The sequence below is a fragment of the Canis aureus genome, chromosome 7 (assembly GCF_053574225.1).
Source record: "Canis aureus isolate CA01 chromosome 7, VMU_Caureus_v.1.0, whole genome shotgun sequence".
Taxonomy (NCBI): domain Eukaryota; kingdom Metazoa; phylum Chordata; class Mammalia; order Carnivora; family Canidae; genus Canis; species Canis aureus.
In genome coordinates, this window is record NC_135617.1 from 48,400,553 (window position 1) to 48,425,110 (window position 24,558).

The following is a 24,558-nucleotide window of genomic DNA, read 5'->3' on the forward strand; positions in this document are numbered from 1 at the left end:
GTATTTTTCTTCAATAAATTCATAGAATAATAAAAATGGAAGGAAACTTAAGGGACCATCTCCTCTCTGCTTCCTGTATTGCCAAGCCTGGTGTGGGCAGCCACAGGGCAAGTCAAGACTAGGAAGTTAGTTAAGGGTGGTGAAAGCAAGTATTGATCAAAGAAGGAAGCCCAAGGAAATGAAATGGATCTACTTAATCCAGCTGCAGTCTAGAAAGCTACATAAAAGCAAGGAAAGATGGATGAGAACAGTGAGTTCAAAGTGTGGAAGCCAACTTCAAGGTTTAGGAGTGTCAAAGACTGAGCAGAACAGAGGGCTCAGTGGTGGGGTATTTTGGGACAATGTTGTGAATTCATGATCCCATAGTAGAGAAATTGCTCTAACAGCCATGGGGAAGCAGAACCTCAGGCAGGTGTATCCCTTGTTCACAGAAAGAGGGGGAAGACTAAAATTGTCCTCCTAGGAAAAGACTGAAAGCTTAGTGAATTCCGTTTTTTGGTTTGTTTGTTTTGTTATGTAGGTTATTCAAGAGAGTCTTCTGGTCTGAATCTTTTGTAATATATTAGGTGATAAAGCTGGGTCACCTAAGTGGTTACAAACACAGGACCTAGGGATCCCTGGGTGGCTCAGCGGTTTGGTGCCTGCCTTTGGTCCAGGGCGCGATCCTGGAGTCCTGGGATCGAGTCCCGCATCGGGCTCCCGGCGTGGAGCCTGCTTCTCCCTCTGCCTGTGTCTCTGCCTCTCTCTCTCTCTGTGTCTATCATAAATAAATAAATAAATAATCTTAAAAAAAAAAACAAACAAAACACAAACACAGGACGTAGAATCAGTCAAGCTGTCTGGATCCCTAACCACAGATCTAATACTTACTATGTAACACTTCCGAACCTGTTTCCCCATCCGTGAATAATAACAGTACCTCCAACATGAGTTGATATGTTAGGTATATTAATAGCATAGTTACTATTTATTTTATTTATTTAGTTTATTAATAGTATTTTTATTAGTAACTAAAGGAAAAAGACCCATATCCCTCTCATACAAGCTGAGATGGAACAGGTAGTATGTGTATATGTGTGTGTGTGTGTTGGGGGGTGTTTACAAACTGCCTTGGTCAGGGAGGCATTAAGAAACATAGTTAATTAAAAAAAAGAAACATAGTTACTTAACTTGGATGCCTATGATGCTATATTAGACAAACCACAATCTTACTTAAAAATATAAAGACAAATTATTAGGGCTATTCATTTTTTTTTTTAAAGTAGCCTCCACACCCAACATGGTGCTTGAATCTTGTGCCACTAAACCCTTCACAGCCTAGACGGTCAGAAGGGTATTTGGAGAAAATAGAACCAGCCAAACTGAGAGATCAGAACACCCCTGGAAACTGGGTTGCCTACTGCAATGAGAAAGTCACATGGTGAAATAAGCCTCATCGTGTGGCAGAATGGGATGACAGTGATAAGACACTGGGACCTAGGGTTCTGAAAATATGGTGGTGGGTAGAGTCAAGGTTCTTAAGTATGGCAAGTATGGGAAATTAGAGATACAGGTGGATGGAGCTGAGTACTTGGTATGGACAGGCAGTCCTCCAAACCAGATAAAGGAATTATCCTGGTGGGACTGAGGACCTCAGTTTTCAGTCTCCATAGAGGCATGAATGTTGGAAAGCTTCATAGACTGTGGTTTGAGGTGAGATTTAGGAAGAGTAATTGCTACATTCACCAGAATGTCTAGGAGTAGTTTTGGGGAACATGATATTAAGTCCTTCTGCCTTTCTTTTAAGTCTTAAGACGATGGAGATCCTTGCAGACTCTGGGCTCAAGATCAAATTTTAGTACCAGTGTTTTTAGCTCAGAATGGATTTATCCATTCAAATATATAGATGTAAAATTGGGATACTTAACTGGCCTGAAGGTAGCTCAGGAATCATGTCAGGAATCTGTCATGGGAAGAAGCCCAAGAAGAAGGGCTTCTTCCCATGACAAAAGTCTGTGGAAGTGGTCCTAGATAGTTAGCATAGTCTTCCTTTTCAGGGTTAGAACTGACATCTCAATGAAAGTTACCTTAGGGAACTCGCTGGTCTCTTTCCTAATCTGTTCAAAGTTGAGGGAGGACAGAGAACTCACAGTACATCCTCTCATTAGTCTCAGCATGCGCAGCTTTCACCTGCGTTTGGGAGATGTCCTTGAACTTTTATAGGTTAGAGTTGAGAGTTTCCTCTGCTCATCCTGGGACACTTCTCTCAATCTCAGGGGAGGTACCTAGGTGCTGCTAATGTTGATGGATTGAGAAAATCATTTGATACTGCAGAAGCCTTGGTATCTGTATAAATCTGTATGGTTTCTGATAATTCTCTCTCTCCCTCTCTTTCCTTTCCTTTCCTTTCTTTTCCCTTTCCCTTTCCTTTCCCTTTCCTTCCTCCTTTTTCTTCCTTCCTTCTTCTCTCTTTCTCTTAATAACTCTTTAAGAACCTAATGAAATTATGGACTCTGTTCCCCAAAAGAGACCCATATTTTTATATATAATTTCTGGACCCTACAATTCCATTCATGAATTCCAGGTTAAAAACTCTAGCAACAGATAGGACAGCAAGAATAGGCTTTAGGTTTTTGGCTTTCTTCATTGAAATACAAACTCCACTATATTCTAATTTAGTGTGTTTGCTGTTTGTTTCCCTTTTTTTACTCCAAAAAGTGTTTGGGGGTTAACAAAGACATTTTATGATGTACTTTTCTTCTATAATTGATCCATAGGATGTCATTACATTGGGATAATTTCAGTAACCTCTGGAATTCAGTAACCTTTGGAATTATTGAAACATTCTTTGCTAATCATAAGTTACTTGTTGAAGTTCTCTGTTCTTGGGATACTTGCTACCTCTGCTGCCTTGGTGACATTATTCTTTCAGGCTCTCAGCATGCTAATGTATTAGCATATAAATCTATTGACACAAAATATTTAATGCAAAAGTGCTACAAAAGAAATGCACATAATTTAGCTATTAAATGTTGCTGTTGGGGCACCTGGGTGGTTCAGCTGGTTAAGCAGCTGCTTTTGGCTCTGGTGGTGATCTTGGGGTTCTGGGATCGAGCCCCACACAGGGCTCCCTGCTTCTCCCTCTCCTCCCCATTTGTGCTCTCTATTTCTCTCTCTCTCTCAAACAAATCACAAAATCTTTGAAAAATATGTTGCTGTCATTTCAAAAATTAAGATAATTTGGAATTTCATTCATAGACATTAGTCAAGATTTTATTCATTTCATATTTACTATGCAACTATGAGCCTCCTACCTTATTCCCCCCGTTTTTATTTGTGAATGTATAAATGCTTGTAACCCTTACCTTGGAACTAGAAGGCACTAACTTTAGCTTTCAAACTTGCTTTGTAAATTGCCCCATTTAGAAATGGTGGAAATATTTTCCACTATCTGAATAATAATGAACAATGCTGCTCAGTGATTTATAACTCTAAGAGCTTTATAATTTGATTTATGAACAGCTCAATTTTTCCATTGGCAGTTCATACAACTATGAGTAAATTTTCTGGCCAAATGACTCAGTTTGTTGCTGGATGACTAATCTCACACTCTGTTAGAAACAACATAAATGAATTCTATTTGCTAGTGAATAATAAATGATTACTTTCCAAAAACTGTCTGTAAAGCATTATAGAGTAGATGAATTCAATTACATTGACTTTTTTTTTTTAAACTCTCAGACTCAGTAGACATTTTTGAGAAGCCTGTAATGTTCATAAAAAAGAACATTTCCCCCCACCCTTAACAGCATTATTCTGGATCCTACAACCCATAGCACAACAAATTCTAATTAAGCTCTAAAATTTCTAAAATGTTACAAGAACGATTTGGAATAATTCAGTTGAAGTATTTTCTTTTACAAATATGCCTTTAAGTTGTTTTAAAAGTTTTTATTGTGGTAAAATGAATATAAAGTCCTTTCACAGGGAATATTTGCTGAAAATAATATTTGCAAATAATAATTATTTTTCCTTGAAAAAAAAAAACAAAATTTAAAAAGACAATTGTGATCCATCCAAGGTTACCAGCCGAAACTCAGTAGGATTTATTTCTAAAAACTTATTGCTGGGATGCCTGGGTGGCACAGCAGTTGAGCATCTGCCTTTGGCTCAGGGCATGATCCTGGAGTTCTGGGGTCAAGTCCCACATCGGGCTCCCTGTATGGAGCCTGCTTCTTCCTCTGCCTATGTCTCTGCCTCTCTCTCTCTCTCTCCGTGTCTCTCATGAATAAATAAATAAAATCTTAAAAAAATTATTGCTAAAACCATTCTTACCTAAACTTTTTGTTTTTAAGGGGATAATATTTCAATGTAATGTCATTGTGTAATTACCAGTTTGAAAATATACTCATTTCCATTTAGGTTTATAATAAAAGCTTACAGATAATTTGGGCTATATTCCAAGGTATTCCTTATCTTTCCCTAAAAATCATTCTGTCTGAGGGTTAGTAGCCAGGGTTGGTGGGGAGGAGACCATGGGCAGAAAGCCATCCTAACTACTCAGGGTTAGTGTTAACTGCATAATGAAAAGCCCCTGGAGAGCAGAAAGAACCCATCTGGGGGACTGCAGGTATGTTAAAACAAACAGCTGGGTATCTGGGGGGCTCAGTGGTTGAGCGTCTGCCTTCAGCTCAGGGCCTGATCCCGAGGTCCTGGGATCGAGTCCCACATTGGGCTCCCCCAGGGGAGCCTGCTTCTTCCTCTGCCTATGTCTCTGCCTCGTTCTCTGTGTCTCACATGAATAAATAAAATCTTAAAAAACAAAGTGCTAAACTATAAATGCCTAGAAGAATGCCCTCTTCTCTCTTCTCTTTAACTCTTAATTTCTCTCCCACTGCTGGTTTTATCAAGCTGTCTGGAACTTAAAGTAACCCTATCTTGATTTAAAAAAAAAAAAAACAAACAGAAAAGCCATTACTTAGGCTTTAAGCACAGTTCTACTCATCTCTTTTAGATGAATTAGCTTTTAGAGTTAGAACTTAACTTTTAGAGTTAAATTTCTCCAAAGATTGTGGACAGAGGCTCTCTCCTGTTTTCACCTCCTACTCTCTCTTCAACCTGTTAATGTCTGGTTTTAGCCTCCCCACTAGGATGAATCAGCTTTCTGGAAGGTTTCCAGAGGTCTCCTAGTCACGGGTCCTCAGTCCTTGCACACCTTAACCTTACATTTGTGCCTCTGTTCTAGTAAGCCACTACACTGGAACACTTCCCACTTGGGCTTTCATAGGCTTGTTTTCTGCTGGCCTTCTCTAGTCCACAAATGGAAGTCATCTCCAAAGTTCCAATTCCAATTCTCCATGTAGTTTCTTTTTTTTTATTATTATTTTTTAAGATTTTATTTATTTATTCATGAGAATACACAGAGGAGAGAGAGAGAGGCAGAGACACAGGCAGAGGGAGAAGCAGGTTTCATGCAGGAAGCCTGACGTGGGACTCGATCCAGGGTCTCCAGGATCACACACCCTGGGCTGCAGGCGGTGCTAAACCGCTGAGTCACCGGGGCTGCCCCCAATTCTCCGTGTAGTTTCTCTTCCTTAGTCATTTTGTCCATTTCCATGACCTCAATAATAATTCATGTTGGTGACACCCAGTCTATATCTGGTTCTGACCTCTCCACCCATGTTTCCATGGGCTTGCTGGGTAATCTCACATATAGATATCCTTCCAACACCTCTGTCTCCATGGGTATTAGACTTAGCTTGTCATATTTTCCTTCAGGACTGTCCTTCCATTCCAGCTCAAGGCTTGAGTCATCTTCATTTCCTCTCTTTTTCTCAGTTGGTCACTACATGGATTAGGGTGGAGCCTTCTTTTCTTTCCAACCCATAAATTAGGAATTTGTGCCACAACTTCCAATCTCTAGAGAAATACTGCAGCTTCTTTGTATTAAAAGCCCCTTACTCACTCTTACTTTGGGAGGTGAATAACTCAGTGATGGGGGATTCAGGGAGGGCCTTCCAGCCACTATTGGGTAGGGCTGATGTATGAAAGGTCCCCTTCTCACATATGGTCCTGTCTCTTGCTCCATCCTGCGGCAAGCCCTGTGGGTGGGAGAGTGTCAGGCTCTTTACAACCTCTGGTCTCCAGCAAAGAAGTAGTATCCTGGTGCGCTGGTGCTGGGACTGCCTGTAGTTCTTCAGCTGTGACTGGGTGGTACACAGATTTAGGGGAAAAGCAATAAGATGTCCCATTTTGACCTTGAATCTAACTCATGTTCTTCAATCTGAATTTACCCTGAATAAAGTTATTTATTTATTTATTTATTTATTTATTTATTTATTTATTTATTTAAAAGTTAATATTTCAATCTCATTTTGGTTCCTCAGGTATATTCTCAATTTGGTTGAGAAGCCAAAGGGAATAAGGGCTGCATGATGGATCATTTTCTACATGCCTGATACCAAACACTCTTCACCATTTTTATAAACTCATTTGTCTTCCCTTGGATGATAATGCTAACTCACTGTCATAAAAAGTCAAAAACTAATCTATCCTTTTCCATCTTTATTGTTTTTCATATGAAACATTTGCCTTTTAAAAAAGATTTTATTTACTTATTCATGAGAGAGAAAGAGGCAGAGACACAGGCAGAGGGAGAAGCTGGCTCCATGCAGGGAGCTGGGCGTGGGACTCGACCATCAGTCTCCAGGGTCACACCCATGCCTGAAGGCGGTGCTAAACCGCTGAGCCACTGGGGCTGCCCCATATAAAACATCTGACCAAGGACCTTCCTTCTCCATCCCTACTGCCAAGCTTCAACTTTTTTGTGACTTTGATACAATGTCAATTATTCTTTGTAATAAAAACTTAGCAGAAAGAAAAATATAGGAATTCTACTAAATTAACTTCCAAAAAGGATTGATTGGTTGATTTAATATTTATTAAATTCCATAATGCATTAGCATCACATAAACACACAGAAAGAAGCAATTAAAAACCTGCCATTATTTGGATATGGAAATGATAAATTAGTAACAAATCAGAAAATAGCAATGGAACCTAAATACTAAAAATTCTTTCAATTATTTGGTTTCCTTATTATTAGTATCCTTGAGATAACTGATGTAAAGAATAGGCGTTAATGCATCTAAAAAAAAAAATCTACAATTCTACTGCACAGCAGTTAAGGCATTTGCCTGCCAAGGGAGATAAATGATGTTCTTGCGTGTACTTGAAACTTATAAATGGCTGCAGCAAGACACAGGATGGTAGCAACTGTGCTAAAGTAAGAGCTCAGAAAACTATAATTGCTATTTAGTTGCTTTTTGTTGTTAAAAATGCAGAGTTTGGAACAAATTGGATACTATGCCCTGTTTGTGGTCTTAGACACATTTCAAGGATATTTTGGCCATTTTAGCTCACTCACAAATTTTAGTTAGTGGGAAAGTATACAGTAAAAATGACCTTCCTAAATTCTATTAGTTATTTCTGCCAATGTTTGTAGAAGGTTAGTTCAGTTTTGTTGTTGTTTTAAATTATTCTCCCAGGCCACTGGGAGTCAATGCAGTAAATAATTCTTCCTTTCTTGATGTGCCACACATTGCCAACTCTCAGGATTCTCTTCAATACTCCTGCACAATGCACAGGAATACAGTCTCTCACTGCAGTGGGCTGCAGTAGTAGGAGACCTTTGAGCAATGTGAACATGATGCAGTGCTATCTGGCTGACCCTGGGCGCCAGGGACCTATGAAGTCCATCCTGACTTGTAGTGCAGCCTATTCTTTGACTTTCAACATTCTCACCATATACAGTATCTGCAAGCAAGGTCCTTGCATCTTCAGACCGAAACAACGGAATATGATGCAACATGTCAACAACTTGAATGTTTATTTTGCTTTAGGAAACAACCTGTACATAAGAAAATTTCATCCATGGCTTCCCACATTTATGAATCTGGCCTTTAGGAAACACAGCAGGCAATGCCTTTTTGAGTTTCCTTTAATGGTCACACATGGCAATATAATTCAAGGCCTTGAAAACGTCAGTGGTTAAGCTTTTATGCAGAGTCGTACGGTTGATTTTGTATAGTTAGAAAACAATACTGATTTTGAGATCCTACAAGCAAACCCAACTTAAGTATTGCCATCTATTCTTTAAATGCTTTTCAGAATTTTACAGATTACTTTTTCTTATGACAATTTCTTCAGTATCTTAAATATTCCAAAGCAAGAGTCCACCTCGTAGTTATTAGAAGCCACAAATGCAACAATGTGCAACTTTAGGTCACTATAATGGCAGTTGCCTTATGCCGGTAAATAAAACGAAACAAGCAAAACCCAGCTCTTCTCCCCGCCCCCCCCCCTCCCCGGGGAATGCCTGCATTGCCTCGGGAGCAGCATAACGCGGTACAGTACCCGGCCGGCCAAGGCCAACACATGCCGCAGACTGCAGCCGCAGCGGCTTCCGGGCCAGGTGGCAGTGGCTGTCCGCAGAAAGGCACACTGCAGCGCTCCCGCCACACCTTCTGCGTTGGCACCGCACCAGAGGCCACTGTAAGATCTCCTGGCCACCAACAATATACTTTTTTTTTTTTTTTTTTTTTGCTGGTTATGAAGAAAGAGGAGGGGGGCAGGAGCGAATGTGTGCGTTTTGAGTGCGACAGATCCGTATTTTCTCACACTCCCTAAAATATTTCCCCTCAAAATATTTACAAGACAATCTCCAACTTCCTTCATCTGCCAGTTCCCAAACCTGAAATTGCCTCTCTTCGAACGCACTTCGATGAGTCAAGGTTTGACGGTACACGCGTGGATGCAGGCGGGTCTAACGTGCCCGTTTCTCCGCCGAGAAACGGCACCTCGTGTGGGGGTGTTAACAGCTTAGCTCTGCAGACGGGGCGTCCCGCTGGGGAGCGCCCCCGCCGTAGAGGGGCTTGGAGAGGTTGGGCCTCCCGTGTCCTGGAGAACCCCAATCCCCAGGGAAGGCCCTTCCCGGCGTTCACGCTTCGGCGTGCGAGGAACCCCCCCGCAAGCAATAGCTCACCCGGCTGCATCCTCCAAAGCCCCAACCTCGGGGCGGGGCGCGGGGAGGTGGAGGTGGAGGTGGAGGTGGAGGTGGAGGTGGGGGGAGCACCGCCTGCAGGCTCTCCCGCCGGCGCCTCACGGTTTCCCCCCTGGCTCCTTGGCGCCCCCTGTCGCCGGGCTCCCCCGCAATCGGCGCAGGGAGGCTGGAGAGGTGGCGGCCCCCGGGCGTCGGGGAGCGGAGAGGCGCGGGTCCCGGCACCCGCCGACCGCGCGGACTGGCGGGCGGCCCCGCGGGAGGGCGCTGGGCGCTCAGGCCCGGGCGCAGCCCGCCGCCGCCGCCGCCGCCGAAGCCGCCGCAGCCATGTCCGCGCGCCCGCGTTGCCGCAGCCCGGCCGTGATGTCATCAGGCGAGCCCCCGCCGCGGCGCCCCGTTCCCGCCCCCCGCGGGCCTCCGCCGCTGCAGCCCGGGCGCCGCGTCCCCGCCCCGACGCACGTGCGCCCGCTTCTGGGATGCCGAGGCCGGCGGCGGCCGCGGGACGATGCGCGGGAGCCGGGTGGCCGCGGCGGCAGCGCTGCTCCTCCTCCCAGCCGGCCGCGTCCCTGGCGGGGCTGCGCCCGGGGGCTGCGCGCGGACGGGGGCGGGGGCGCCCGGGGAGGGAGGGGGGAGGCTCCCCGCCGCCCAGTCGCTGCCTCGTCGCCGTCTGCTGAGTCATGGCAAGCGCTCCCCGCAGCCCCGGAGCGCTCGCATAGCGCGGCCGGCGCGGGCTGCGCAGCCATTGGGCCGGGCGCGGGGCCGCGAGCGCCGGGCCTGACGCGCCGAGCCGCGCTCGCCCGTGCCCGCCGCTCCGTGGAGCGCCCGGCGCGGCTGCCTGCGCCGCCGCCCTCCAGCCCCGCCGCCGAGCCGCCCCCGCCGCGCCCGCACCATGATCGCCGCGGCTTTCCTCGTCTTGCTGAGACCCTACAGCATCCAATGCGCCCTCTTCCTCTTGTTGCTTCTGCTGGGCACCATCGCCACCATCGTCTTCTTTTGCTGCTGGCACCGCAGGCTCCAGAAGGGGAGGCATCCGATGAAATCGGTCTTTTCGGGTCGCTCCAGGAGCCGAGGTGAGCCACGCCGCGGCGGGGTGCTTCGGGCTGGGAGGGACGTCTAAGCCAATTCGGAGAGCGAAGCGCGGCTCGCTCCCGTCCGCGCGGCGGCCCCTGCCCCCATCACTGCCCGCTCCGCCAGCCTGGGGCGCTTCTGCGTGCAACGCCCCTCTGCCCCTGTTTGCCCTCGCCTCCTTACCGTGACCCCCGGGCTGCACGGCCGCGACGACCGCGGGGATGCCCGGGGCCGGGAGGGGAGGCACCGACGCAGATTCCGAGTGTCAGTTTGCTAGAGCCCCAAGGGTCCCTGGAGCGGAATCCGGGGCTGCGGCATCCTCCCTTCGCCCACCCATCGCTGGAGCTTAGGGGTGAGAAAGTAAGGCAGGGAGAGCCGGGGCTCCCGCACTCTCCCAGAACTTTCCCTGAAACTTCTCGCGGAGAACTCCCCCGAGGGGCCGGTGGCCTAGTAGCCTCCCCGCCCCACGGTGTGTCCCCGCCGCGTTCAAGGAGTCCGGGACGTGCCTTCCCGACCCTTGTCCCTCACCTAAGTCATTAGTAACTCGAAGAACAAGGAGTTAAATGAAGTCTCGTTTTTCTCTTTTCTCCCTAGATGCTGTTATGAGATCCCACCACTTTCGTTCTGAGGTAATTTATTTAGCGCGCACGCTCAAGGTCAGAAGAAGTTCTCTTTCCTGAGTACCCATATTAACCATATGCGTGTTAAGAAACCAGTAGGGCATTGAAGGGCGAGCATGCTGCCCCCAAGCCGAAAGGAACGCTTATTTTTAAGCGATTCCCCAACACGGGTGCCCAGCAAATGAACGGTGTGGGCGAATCTCTGGTGTAGCGGAGCCGCTGGACCAGAGGGGGTAGAGACGGCCCGGCCCCCAAAGGCGCTACAGACCTTAGGAAACTTAGCCACCGGGTGGATCTCAGCTTCCTTTACGGTCTGGGGTTTGCCCGGGGAAGCTCTCCCGGTGCTGTCAGCTGCCTGGGGTTGTTCCCTTGGAGAGCCGAAGACAAGAGGAGAAAGAGGTCTTAGGAAGTTAGTGCCCAGCGACTTGATCCATATGCATTTCATCGTATGGTCTTTCAAGGTTACATTCCTGTTAACTCATAAAGCTGTCCGTGTTTTTTTGGGGGCCATCCGATGATTTTTGCAAGGTGATGGTGGTTATCTGGCTTTATCCGATGGTGTGTGCTGGTCTTTGCTCTCTGCGTGTGGACCATGCCTCTGTGAGCAGATGATGTGGGTGCAGTGATTAGGGCCGCTTGCTCTTGGACTGAGCCCCACTGGAGGTAGAACAAAACAAAAATCACAGGTTGTCTCTGGCCCAGCATTCCTTTATGAGTTTCCAGGCCAACCCCCCCACTTAATGTGAGATAATTTTTCTCTCTTTTTAGGAGAGTTTCACACAGCCAGGCTTGGAGGTTACTGGTAACAATACTTGATGTGGTTTCCTCATTTTAGCAAAGACTTCATAGTTAGACACCCTTCATTTCCTTGCCGTTTACCTGAGAAGTTATTTCACATTTTGTTTCACTAGTTAATCAGATGTTTTAATGGACTCTGGTGGCTTAAAAGCATTAACTGCATTATTATAGCGTCATTATAGTGTTGCACAGTGAGTAATTCTCCTGCATGTAGAACTCTGAAGGGTGAGAACTCTGTTCTCAATATAAGATACTTACGAGAATAACTAGTCAGATAATCAAGAGGTTCCTTTCCTGTCTTTACACTACCTAGTTGTGTGGTTTTGGGAAACGTTAACTTCTCAGCACCCCAGTTTCCCTATCTGAAAAATAGAAGCAGTAGTACCCTGCAGGGCTATAGTGGGAGGGGAATTTACAAGTAACTATGTAAAAAACCACACTAAGTTCAGAGAGAATATTTAGTACTGGGGAGCTAGTTATCATTGCATCTTGTAAAATTGATTTTAAAAATTGAATTAAAAAATTGGGAAATAAAAATCTTTGTGCAGTTTGAAGTCTTAACTAATTAATTGAGATTTATGGGAAACAACATGAACCATGCCTGGTATGAAACATTTTTGGATATCTGATTAATAGAATAAACCCATTTAGATGTGACAAAAAATAAATAATGGTCAGAGTGCAAACATCAAAATTTAGGATTTTGATTTTAAAAAGAGATTACCAACTCCATACAGTTAAGTGATAGAATCAGAATAATCCTTTTATGGATTATCATATCAGCCATTAGGCATTTCAGCCGACACACAAACCAAAAAAATGAGGTAGGACTATCTTGTGTAGTTATCTGTGAGTGAAGCATTTGTCTTGAGCTTGCATTTGGTTAGGAAAGCTAGAAGCAGTTGTTTAAAGCTTTGGCTCATTTCATAAAATTCCTAGTCTAGTTTGACATCTTGTCTATACTTCGTGTTTGTCTCATCTGCTAGCCTATGAGCTCCTTGAGGACATGAAACATGTCTCTCTTGTTTAGGGCTGTCTCCCCACTGTCTGGTATATAGTGGGTTCTTAATTAATACTTATTGAATGAGTGAAAAATTTCTCAGTGTGTGCCAGTTCCCAGAATTGGCTCAGTAGAACTCAGAGTTGGGCAGCAAAGAAAAATGCACATTCTCAGGACTTTGCTTGGAATTCAACATTTACTGAATCTCTAGCTTTTAAAAATTGCCCTGGAGTTTGTGTTAGAAATTAAGTCACTAAGTGTAACAAAATGGATTTGGTTAGATTTTTTTTTTTCGGTGTGCCTCGCTGACTCACTCGGTGGAGCATGCTGGTCTCGATCTCAGGATTGTGAGTTCCGGGCCCCACATTGGGTGCAGAGCTACTTAAAAAAAAAAGGCAAAAAAATTTTTTTTCTCGGGAAATTAAATACAATATTAGCTTAATTTTTTGATGAGTTACCTGTGTTCCTTTTTGTACCAAATTTCTTTGAATAAACTACTCACTTATCTTGTAAGTGAAAATCCTGAGACTGTGTTGTATGAAGATGTCACATTTCTTCACTGTTTTCTTCACTGTTTTATTTGTGGTAAAATATTTTTATGTCTTCCCTTGAGGAAAACGTTGGGAATTACTTTTTCGTCTCTTTTGATCAAAATGCTATTTCTTGAAGAATTTTCTCCTGGAGAAATATCTCCGAATTTTTTGGATTCTAGCGTTTTAAAAAATTAGAATTTGAGTAGCATAATGGATGTTCTTGTTGTTTCTTAGTAGTAGCTGCTGCAAAATATTTCTCAAAGAAAATGTTTTGATTTTTAGGCAAGTCATAATCATATTGATCTAAGAAGCTAGTGCCTTCCTCATTCTGATCTCAGTAAGTAGATAATTCACTTTCAGCATTTCCATAGTGGCCAAATGAGGAAAATGAGTTTAGGATATGCTGACTCATTTTGAAATGTAAAAGAGCTTTGGGAAAGCCCTTGAACATGTGAAGGAGTTTGTTAGCCCTGTGATGCTTTCATTGGCAGAGGATATTGCATCTGCTATCTACACACCCAGGAAGGAGTCCAACTGGACAGGAAAATTCAGGATGTTCCTTTCCAGGTAGTTAGAGAAATACTTGTCCAGGGAGGTGAACCATGGCATCAGAACCCACTCTGCTTTGTGAAGAAAGTCACATCTCTCCATCTGAGAAGCTCCAGCTTTGTTTTTCTTCACTACGTGTATAACAAACACAGTTCTTCAACATGCAGCAATTTCTTCCTCATGAAGCTAAAACTAAATACTATAGCTGTTTACAAGATATTTTGTAACTGTAACTGCCTACCAATGCTTTTGACTTTGACATACTTGTAAATTCATCTTTACTGGCTTTAATAGTCCTCTAAAATTTAATAAGAGCATGTGAGAATGTGAAAATAGTAACCCAGCCAGCAAGGGCTGAACACTGTAACTCCCAATTCATTGCCAGTTATAAGGACCCAATTAGATAGATAGAAATATGTGTTTTGTGTATGAATTTAAAGAACTTGTATAGTTTTTTTGTTCTTTGTCATAAATAGCTAATGAAGAGAAATGACTTCACACTGAAGTAGGACCCAGTTTAGACAGCAGGTGTTCAATCTGGGTATCTAAGAAGGGTGCTTTTCCTGAGGATTTATGTTTTATGCTGTGACTTTACACAATGGTTGACTGTTACCCTGGATTCCTGTGGTGAAAATCAGGCAGTGACAATCCTGATTTTAAGGGAATTTCAGAAAGTGATATAGGTAATTGAGGCACCATTAGATTTCAAGAAAGAGTCTTAGGAGTACTTCAGTGAAGACAATTATCATGCCCTTTGAGAATACCCCCGAGTGAACAGTGCTAAATGATCCCTATTCATCAGCTCAGTGGAATAAGGGAAGCCTTGTTTCACATAAGCAGGGGGAAGAGTGTGTTGTATGTCTATCAGGATTTGAGTAAGTATCTTCACTTCCCGTTTCAGGTAAAGGAGCCAAAAGAGTTAACTCAGGTTAAGCAGTTCCCAAAGAGTCACATAGCAAGATAAGGGCTAAGACAAGAATGCCCTGGCTACATTTTGTCTGCCTGGTGGTATTTAATTGTGTCACTCATAGCTCAGAGAATAATATGTCCAACATTCTCAATGAAAGAGATGAGCTAAGTCGAGTGAATTTTTAGTGGACATTTCTCTTAGAAAAGATTAATCCTTTAGGCTTTTCCAGTGATTATCCAAGTTATCCTAGATGAAAGGATGTTTCACACAAACTCTCTTGGCCTCATTATATTCCCAGAGAGTCCCTTTACCAAACCATGCAAGAATAGTCAGCAAAATAACTATATTTCATAGCTTCTTATTAAATCTGTATATTTCATTGAGAATTACCCAGTTTAATGGATTAGAGAAAATGATAGTTTATTATTTAGCTCTCTTTTATAGTTGTGTTATCTTTATAAATAAATTCTTTGCTTAGAGTTAAATTCTAGGTCTAAATTAATTTATATTAATTAAATCAGTCATAAATTGAACTCTACCCAAGATACAGTATTCATTTAGCTTCATTCAATTATTTTCAAAATAAACGAATTTACTTTTTTGTTCCATACAAAGTCTGATGTTAGATAGTAGGGCTAACAAAAGGTCTGAGGTATAGCCCCTGCCCTTGACGATTACTTCTAGGTCATTTCCAGTATCAGTGCTGAAATGTTATAGTTGCTGGTTTCTTCTGTTATGGTAACTGAACTGCTGTCCTGTTTCCAACTATGAATCACAAGTGTGGCAAGAGCATCAAAGGCCAAGATATACAAGTACAGCTAATAACATTTGTATAAAAGATAAATTCACCCTGTTCACAGAGCTTTAATATGCCAGAGTTACCACTACCATATAATTTATCTTTACTTTAGATACATGGCAACAAAACAGAATGCTAAAAGAAAATAAAAAAACAAGGAAGAATAGAAACCCACTTCCCCCCCAAGCAATCCAAGCCAATTAAATGCAATCTAGATGAAAGTTGAAATAAGAGCTTTTCCAGAGGAGTTTGAATCTTTGTATTCTTAAGTCTCAAGAATGACTCTTTTTGAGATTTGGATTATAAAATAGAACCAGGCTAATTATAGGTCTTGGTTTAATGAAAGGTTTATAAGAATAAGGTTCAGAATCCTGATTTTGGGTTCCAGCTGTGCCACTAACTGTGAGATCTTGGTCGAGTCTCTTGTGTCTCTGAGACTTAGAGTTGGTGTTCACTGCTAACGTGAAGATGATCACTGAAGCACCTTCCAGAAGTAATAGCCATGTTTGTCCTATGGGCAAAGTATCATGCTAAAAAGACATCATGTAAAACATGATTCCTGCCTTCTGAGAGATTAAGGCAGGCAAAGATGAGGATATAATTAATAAAAATACCAAGTAACAAATTATGTATAGAAAAGGAATGGTTCGAATAGTTGTGAAGAAATGACTGCTTCTAGCTGAGGTGATCAGAAAAGCCTTCCAAGAGGCAGTGATATTTATGCTGAAGCATGCATGTTGGGTAGTATCTGTCTAGACAGAGAAGGAATGAGACCAACCCCCCAGCAGAACACATGAGACAGGCAAAGATTTAGGAAGCAGATGATTGTTTTCAGAGCTCAGGATATATCAACATTGAGTAGAAAAAAGGGTAAGGATAAGTGAGTACTAGCTACAATAAAAATATATTTTGTATACTACTTGAGAGTTGGCAAAGGCCTTTGACATAACATTATTTCATTTGAAAACTTTAGGAGGTCACTGCTATGATCCCTCTCAGGAGAAGCAAAAAAAAAAAAAAAAAATCATTTTTTGGTTTCTTTTCTGGCACCTACAATGAAACAGCCTGATAACTCCTTTTTCATTCTTAAGAAGAATGGGGAGTCATGTCCACTGCTGCAGAGGGTGAGATGTGGGAGAATGACTGGATCTGGGCCTTTCTGGTTGCCCTGAAGCTGTGCATTTGCACGATAGCTTGTTTTTCAGAATACCATGGATACAATGTTTTTCAGGTCCAATGCTCAAGGATAATTGGGCTGTATTTTGACTTCAGACCCCGTATGTCCAGGGATTTGTGACATCCTGCTCATGTGTTCAGTGTGGTCATTACAAATCCTAATGCAAAGTAGAATAAATTTGCAGGTAATTTGTTATGAACAAGATGGTTTTTTTTTTTATCAGCTTTGAAACATATTAGTTTTTTAAGGTAATCAAAATATATCTCTGCTTTTAAACTTCTTCCTTGTAAATCTGTCTCCCGTGAAAGTTATTCTAGGTGTTTGTGTCCTCAAATCCTCAAACCTACTCTCTCACCCTTGGCCACTCCTAACTCACAGAGAACATCAGTGCCATGAAGCAATAGCAGTTTAAACTTTTTTGTCCCTACAAACTAAATGTATTTCAAACTTACCTCTCAGTGCAATAGAAAACACATCTGTCCTCCATTCTAATATTTCATGCTTATGTTGTGAATTCCTCTTCTTACCAACTCTTGGAGATGTTGTTCCATGAATCATCCTTTCCTCTTTTATTGTCTATTGCTCCCTCATTGCAGGCTCCTGTCTCTAATACATAAGCATCATATGTGTTATCTTTTTTAAAAATTTAAACTTGATTTAATTAACATATACTATATTATTAGTTTCAGAGGTAGAATTCAGTGATTCATCAGTTGCATACAATACCCAGTGCTCATGACATCCAATGCCCTCCTTAATGCCCATTACCCAGTTACCCCATCCCTCCACTTACCTCCCCTCCAGCAACCCTCAGCTTATTCCCTAGAATTAAGAGTCTCTGGTTTGCCTCCCTTTCGGTTTCCCTCTTATTTTATTTTTCCTTCCCTTACCCTATGTTCATCTGTTTGTTTCTTAAATTCCACATAGGAGTGAAATCATATGATATTAGTCTTTGATGGACTTACTTCACTTAGAATTACACCTTTTAGTTCCATCCATGCTGTTGCAAATGGCAAGATTTCATTCTTTTTGATGGATGGCTAAGTAATATTCCATTGTATGTATATACCACCTCTTCTTTATCCATTCATCCCTCAGTGGATATTTGACCTTTTCCACAGTTTGGCAATTATAGGCACTGCTGCTATAAACTTTGGGCCCCTTCAAATTACTATGTTTGTATCCTTTGGATAAATACCTAGTAGTACAATTGCTGGGTTGTAGGGTAGCTCTATTTTCATCTTTTTGAAGAACCTCCATACTGTTTTCCAGAATGGTTGCTATGTGCTGTCTTTTGCAAACAATACAGGGATGCCTGGGTGGCTCAGCGGTTGAGCATCTGCCTTTAGCTCAGGGTGTGATCCTGGGGTCCTGGGATTGAGTCCCGCATTGGGCTCCCTGCAAGGAGCCTGCTTCTCCCTCTGCCTGTGTCTCTGCCTCTCTGTGTCTCTCATAAGTAAATAAGCTTTTAAAATCTTAAAACAAAACAATACAAACCTCCCTATACCACCAGCTCTTCTGGCAGGGAAAGTTTCCTGAGAACGATTCTTTGTCATGTTCTGTTCCTTACCTCTCATTTTTTCCCTCAGCTTTGTGTAATCTGGCTTCTGCCACTGCTACTTAAAATCACTCACTCTTGGGCACCTGGGTGGCTTAGTCGGTTAAGCGTCTACCTTTGCCCTTCTTGGGGTCCTAGGATTGAGCTCCACATTGGACTCCCTGCTCAGAGGGGAGTCTGCTTCTCCTTCTGCCCCTCCCCCTGGCTCATGTTCGTTCTCTCTCTCACATACAAAAATAAATAAAATCTTTAAAAAGAAATCACTAATCAGTAATGATTTCCAAATTGTGAAATAAAGTATTTCAGTCTTTAACTTAATCAACATATCTTGTATTTGATTGACACTGTTGGCTGCTGATCCCTCTTTGAAACTTTTCTGACAAGTTTTTGGACAATACTCTTAATTTTGCTCCATTTTATGGCCATGGTTTCTTCTGTTCCTGCACTGGATCCTTCTACCTAAATGTTGATATTCCCATGGTTCTGCCTTAGGCCTAATATTTTTAAACAACTTTATTGAGCTGTAATTCACATGCTGTACAGCTCACCTATTTAAAATATACAATTCAGTCAGTTTTAGTATATCTGCAAGGTTGTGCAACCATCACACAATTTAATTTTAGAACATTTTTATTACCCTCAAAAAGAACACCATACCTGTAAATAGTCACTCCTCCTTCCCCCCTCCCACTTCCATTCTCCATCCCCAACCCTAAGCAACCACTAACCTACTTTTTCTCTTAAAAGATGTATGGGGCTTCATTTTTGCCCACCCTATTTAAACTCTACTTGCAGGATCTAACCATACTTAGTGTTTTAATTTACCCACATAAAATGATTACTCAGAAATCTGTATATCAAATTCAGACTTCACTCTTGACCTCAAGATACAGATAGTCAAGTGCTTTTCCCTCATTTTCACATGGAGGTACCATAGGGCATCTCAGACTGAACACTGAACTTGTCAGTCCTAAACTCTATCTGCCACTGTTTGGAGAGTGTCACTACCCTCACCCCCACCCTCTGCAGCTGCTCAAACTAGGAATCTGGAAGATATGACAGATCCCTTCCTGTCCATCTTGTCCCCTTTTAAATGTCTCTGGAGTCTGTCTTCCATACTACACCCATTATGGTTACCTTGGTATAGACCCTTTAATAAGCCTCCAGAGCAGTCTGCCTGCTTCCTCATCTCCAATCCATACACACTAACTTAATAAGAATCATTCCAAGATCTCAATTCTTTTTTTTTAAGTCGTCTCTGTGCCAGACGTGGAGCCCAGCATGGGGCTTGAACTCACAACCCCAAGATCGAGACCTGAGCTGAGAGTTGGCCACCCAATGAACTGAGCCACCAAAGTGCCCCATAACATTTTTATTGGTCAAGGAGACATTCAGATTCAAGTAACCCCAACATAAAAATGGATTATTAATAAACAGGGATTTATATTCTCTCATAGCAAGAAGTCTAGAGATGCTGCAGGCTCTGCTTGAGCTTCTTGGCTGTAGGACGGCTGGCACAGCTCCAGACATGCTTAAATTCAAGGAAGGAAGCAGAGGAAGGGATAGAGCTAGCCAAGGAAGGATATTCACCAGGAAATCAAAATTTTGGGGCACCTGGGTGGCTCAGTGGTTGAGCATTTGCCTTTGGCTCAGGTCATGATCCCACAGTCCGGGAATCAGCTCCCACATTGGGCTCACCACAGGGAGCCCGCTTCTCCCTCTGCCTATGTTTCTGCCTTTCTGTGTCTCTCATGAATAAATAAATAAAATCTTTAAGGAAAATAAAGGAAATCAAACTTTTTGCCAGTAGCCTTTCCAGTTGGGTTTCTTGTTATACTTCACTGGTCAGAACTGTGTCGCAGGCCATCTGCAAGGGCAGCTTGGGATATGAGCTTTTATTTTTCGTAGCTTCTGTAGAAGAAGTAGTCAAGGGAGAAAGGGTTGGGTAAGCCGTATTCCTCTCCTACTTAAAATCCTTCAGTGGCTTCCCACTTCCTCCAAGATCAACTTTGTTTTATTTTTATTTTTAAGTAATCTCTGCACCCAACGAGGGGCTTGAACTTACAACCCTGAGATCAAGAGTGCACACTCCAGGGCAGCCCGGGTGGCTCAGCGGTTTAGCGCCACCTTCGGCTCAGGGTATGATCCTGAAGACCTGGGATCAAGTCCTATGTCAGGCTCTCTCCATGGAGCCTGCTTCTCCCTCTGCCTGTGTCTCTGCCTCTCTCTCTTTCTCTGATGAATAAATAAGTAAAATCTTAAAAAAAAAAAAGAGTGCACACTCCACCACCTGAGCCAACCAGGTGCCCCAAGTTTAACTTTCACGATATGACATCAGAATGATCCCTATCCTGATGTCCTAGTGATAGTTCTAGTATGACAATTTGAACACGTTTTTAATACTCCAGAAAGATCATGACCTTTTAGGATTATTATTTTTTTGTCCATGTTATTTCCAACTGAAAAGGCCTCTCTTTCTCTTCCATTCCTTTCATTGCCAACCCACTGCCAGCAGGAACAAAAAATATTGAGGCACAAAATGCTAACTCCTGACGTTCCTTCAAAACCTAGTTCACAGGTCATTTCTTCCAGGAAACTTTCTTAGTTCTCTCTTCGTGATGATAATTAAGTTTTTTGTTCATCTCTTGTATAAGATTGTATCTTGAAAGTAGTCCAAATCCCTAGTTCTTAGCTCACTGTCTTGCACAGAATAAAGCTCAGTTAAATGTTTGATAAATGAATGAATATTTGATGTTTTATTTTAAAAAATTTATTAAGTTAATTTTTAAAAAAGATTATTTATTTATTTATTTATTTGACAGACAGCAAGAGTGAGAGAGATCGCAGAGGGAGAGAGAGAGAGGGAGAAGCAGACTTGCCGCTGAGCAGAAAGACTAATGTGGGGGTAGATCCCAGGGCCCCAGGATCATGACCTGAGGTGAAGGCAGAAGCTTAACAGACTGAGGCTCCCAGGCACACTTATTCTTCCTTCCTTTCTTTTTTTTTTTTTTCATTTTAAAAGATTTTATTTATTCATTCATGAGAGACACAGAGAGAGGCAGAGACATAGGCAGAGGGAGGAGAGGCAGGCTCATACAGGAAGCCCAATGTGGAACTCGATCCCGGGACTCTGGGATCATGCCCTGAGCCGGAAGCAGATGCCCTACTACTGAGCCACCCGGGGGTCCCTAACCATCACGATCTTAAGAGAAAAGATGAGGGCAGTTTTAACGTGTAGTTTATGCATTATGCCAGGTGAGAACCAAATGTGGTTTGGTAATCTCTGTTCAACTAGTTTTGAGAAACGTGGTGGTAAATTTGAATAAAGAACATCAGAAATATCATATGTTGAGGTAAATATATAATACTATTTCCTTCCTTTTAATTTCTTGAAAATACATATAATTGTTTAGAGCACAAATTATGACATAGTCTTCTGGGATGTATGATGTGTATATATATATACAACTATAGTGTAGATAAGTACAGGGAAGTAAGTGGACTCACTATATATGATTGCAACGTTTTTATATTTTATATGAAGTGGTATATTAACTCTAAGTAGAATGAAAAGTTAAAGATGCACATTTTAATCCCCAGAGTAACTAATAAAAAATAATGCAAAGCCAATATATAAACCCAAATTGAATTCTAAAAGATACCCAAATGATCCAGAGAAGGAAGATATGAAGGAACAAAGGAATGAAAATCAGAGAGGAGAGGTGAAAAATAAAATCTAAACCGGTAGACCTCAATCCATATTATAATTGCATTAAATATTAATGTATTAAACACTCTGATTAAGAGACAGATTATCAGAATGGATACATAGTGAGACTTGACTGTATGCTATTTATAAGAGGTATACTTAAAGACCCGGTTAGATTGAGAGTGAATGGATGGAAAAGATAAGTGATGCATATGATAATCAAAAGAAGATTAGAGTGGCCATATTAATATCAGATGAAATAGATATGAAGACAGATATAAAGAGGGATGTTCCATTATGATAAAAGGGCTAATTGTTCTAGGAGACATAACCATAAATGTGTACATATCTAATTACAGAGCCTTAAAATGCATGGAGTAAAAATTATTGAAATTAAAGGAAGGAATAAGGGTGCCTGGCTGGCTCAGTTGGTAGATCATGTGACTCTTGATCTTGGTTGTAAGTTCAAGCTCTATGTTGGTTGTGGAGATTACTTAAAAAAACCAAAATCTTAAATCAGAATAGTGGGATGCAGCCAAAGCAGTGTTTAGTGGACAATATATAGCTTTAATTGTTTATAATAGAAAAAAAGAAATATCTAAATCCAACAAATTTTCAACTTTAAGAAGCTAGGGGATAAGTAGGGTGAAGTAAACACAAAGTAAGTAGAAGGAAGAAAATAATAAAAAGCAGACATCGATGAAGAGAAAACACATACAGTAGAGAAAATTAACAAACCCAATATTGGTTCTTTGAAAATACCAACAAAATGTTTAAATGTCTAGGTAGACTGACCAAGAAAGAAACACTGTCATGATACAGGGAGGAGAACTTGTAACTATAGAACCCACAGCCATTAAAAGAATGAGAGAATATTCTCTACAATTTTATGCCAAAAGACTTGACAACTAAGATGAAATGGACAAGTATTTATTTATAGCCCTTCAATTATCCATCCTGTGCATATTTCATCATTTCTTAGAACTTCTCTGACTCTCAAATCTTGAATTTTGAAATACCTCTCTATACACAACCTCCTGTCTCTGCACCTCATCATGCACTTAAAAAAAACGTAAAAAAAAATTTTTTTTAAGTAAACTCTACTCCACACATGGGGTTGGAACTTACAACTCCAAGATCAAGAGCCACATGCTCTCCTGACTGAGCCAGCCAGGTGCCCCTCATCTTGCGGTCCTATTGAGTTTCTGCCTTTATCAGTACCTCTGGTCCTAAATCTTACCTAGCTTTCAGTCTTATCAGCACTTTCTGACTACTTCACTTGCCTTTCTGCTCAGTGAGACCCTTAATCAACTGTATAGAGCAACTTTTACTGTTATCCTGTCTTTGCTCATGCAGTTACTTGCTCTGCCACCAGTGACTGACAGTTCCCAGACCTGAGTCAGTCTCATGGACTGTTTTTCTATTTCTATGCCTAGGAGGCCTGTCCTTATTGGACATTTTCATAAAACCCAGTCATTTGATTCATTATGTAATCTAGTAGTCATGTCTGCTTTATTTTTTTAGTATATCAGTTAGCTTCTGCTTTGTAACAAAGTACTTGAAACATTAACTATCTAGGTCATGATTCCCAGGGTTGGCAATTTGGGCTGTGCCCAACTGGGCAGTTGTTCTGGTCTGAGACAGGCTTGGCTCATCACAGCTGGAATTCACTCATGTGTCTTTTATCAGCCTCAGACAAACTCAGTTTTTCCTCTATAGGTCTTGATAGATTTGGGTTCCAAAAGCATCAAAAGTGCAATAAGCAAGGCCTTCAGAGATCTAGGTCCTGAACTTACAAGTATAATGCCATTGCTTACATGTTTGGGGCATTGGCATGTCATAGGAGTAGGGAAAATAGGAGGAGTCCTGATGGGAGGAAGTGAAAAGTATTGTGGCCACATTTGCAATCTACCGTAGATAATCTTTTGATTTATCTCTGGTGTGCTGATGTACTATTCTCCTCAAAGCACTCATTTTAAGCCTTTTCTATTGTTTTCCCTGAACAGTCTTTCCCAATACTTCAGATTTCATATATACGGAAATTATTTCCCACCAGAAGTTTCTAGCCCTGATTTAATTTTTCAGTGTTTTTTTTCGAGGTATAATTTCCAGTTTTAGAATATTTTCTATCACCCCAGAAAGATTTCTCTTGTCTTTTTGCATTTAATTCTTATTCCCATCCCTTACCTCCCAAAACCACTAATCTACTTTCAATATCTCTAGATTTGCCTTTTCTGGACATTGAATGTAAGCAAAATTGTATAGTATGTAGTCTTTTTGCATCTGGCTTCTTTCATGTAGCTTGATATTTTTGCAATTTATCCATATTGTAGCATGTATCAGTAGTTTGTTCATTTTTATTGCTGACTAGCATTCCATTCTGTGAATATATCACACTTTGCCTCTCCAATCACCAGATAATGGACATTGGATCCCCCCCCCTAGTTTTTAGCTGTTATAAATAATGATGCTATGAATATTTGCTTAAAATCTTTGTGTGGGTTTATGTTTTTATTTATCTTGGGTAGATACCTAGGAATAGAATTGCTTGCTTTTGTGATAAGTTTATGTTTAATTTTTTAAAAGATTTTATTTACTTATTCATGAGAGACAGAGAGAGAGAGACAGAGGCATAGGCAGAGGGAGAAGCAGGCTCCTCACAGGGAGCCTGATGTGGGGCTCAATCCTGAAATCCTGGGATCATGCCCTGAGCCAAAGACAGATGCTTGACCGCTGAGCCACCTAGGCGTCCCAGTTTATGTTTAATTTTTGAAGAAATTGTCAAACTATTTTCCAAAGT

At 41.8% G+C, this 24,558-nt stretch overlaps 2 protein-coding genes across 24 annotated transcripts in view; one reads left to right on the forward strand and one right to left on the reverse strand.

Moving 5' to 3' along the window:
• The window catches only part of BEND6 (BEN domain containing 6), a 59,000-nt gene extending 48,868 nt beyond the window's left edge, over positions 1 to 10,132 (reverse strand). For 2 of the 6 annotated variants that reach the window (XM_077903575.1, XM_077903572.1), the window contains exon 1: positions 9,023 to 9,181. Coding sequence is in view for 1 of the 6 variants with exons in the window: in XM_077903571.1 (XP_077759697.1) it covers positions 9,023 to 9,407 (385 nt within the window). In the remaining 5 variants the exon portion in view is untranslated. Of the gene's footprint in view, positions 1 to 9,022; positions 9,610 to 9,925 lie in introns of those variants that run through there. The other 4 variants (XM_077903573.1, XM_077903571.1, XM_077903574.1 and 1 more) reach the window with 4 other exon arrangements.
• The window catches only part of DST (dystonin), a 480,488-nt gene continuing 465,841 nt past the window's right edge, over positions 9,912 to 24,558 (forward strand). For 14 of the 18 annotated variants that reach the window (XM_077903540.1, XM_077903549.1, XM_077903545.1 and 11 more), the window contains exons 1-2: positions 9,912 to 10,107; positions 10,700 to 10,761. In XM_077903540.1, the coding sequence (XP_077759666.1) occupies positions 9,927 to 10,107; positions 10,700 to 10,761 (243 nt within the window). In that variant the 5' untranslated portion in view covers positions 9,912 to 9,926. The remainder of the gene's footprint in view (positions 10,108 to 10,699; positions 10,762 to 24,558) is intronic. The other 4 variants (XM_077903543.1, XM_077903548.1, XM_077903550.1 and 1 more) reach the window with 1 other exon arrangement.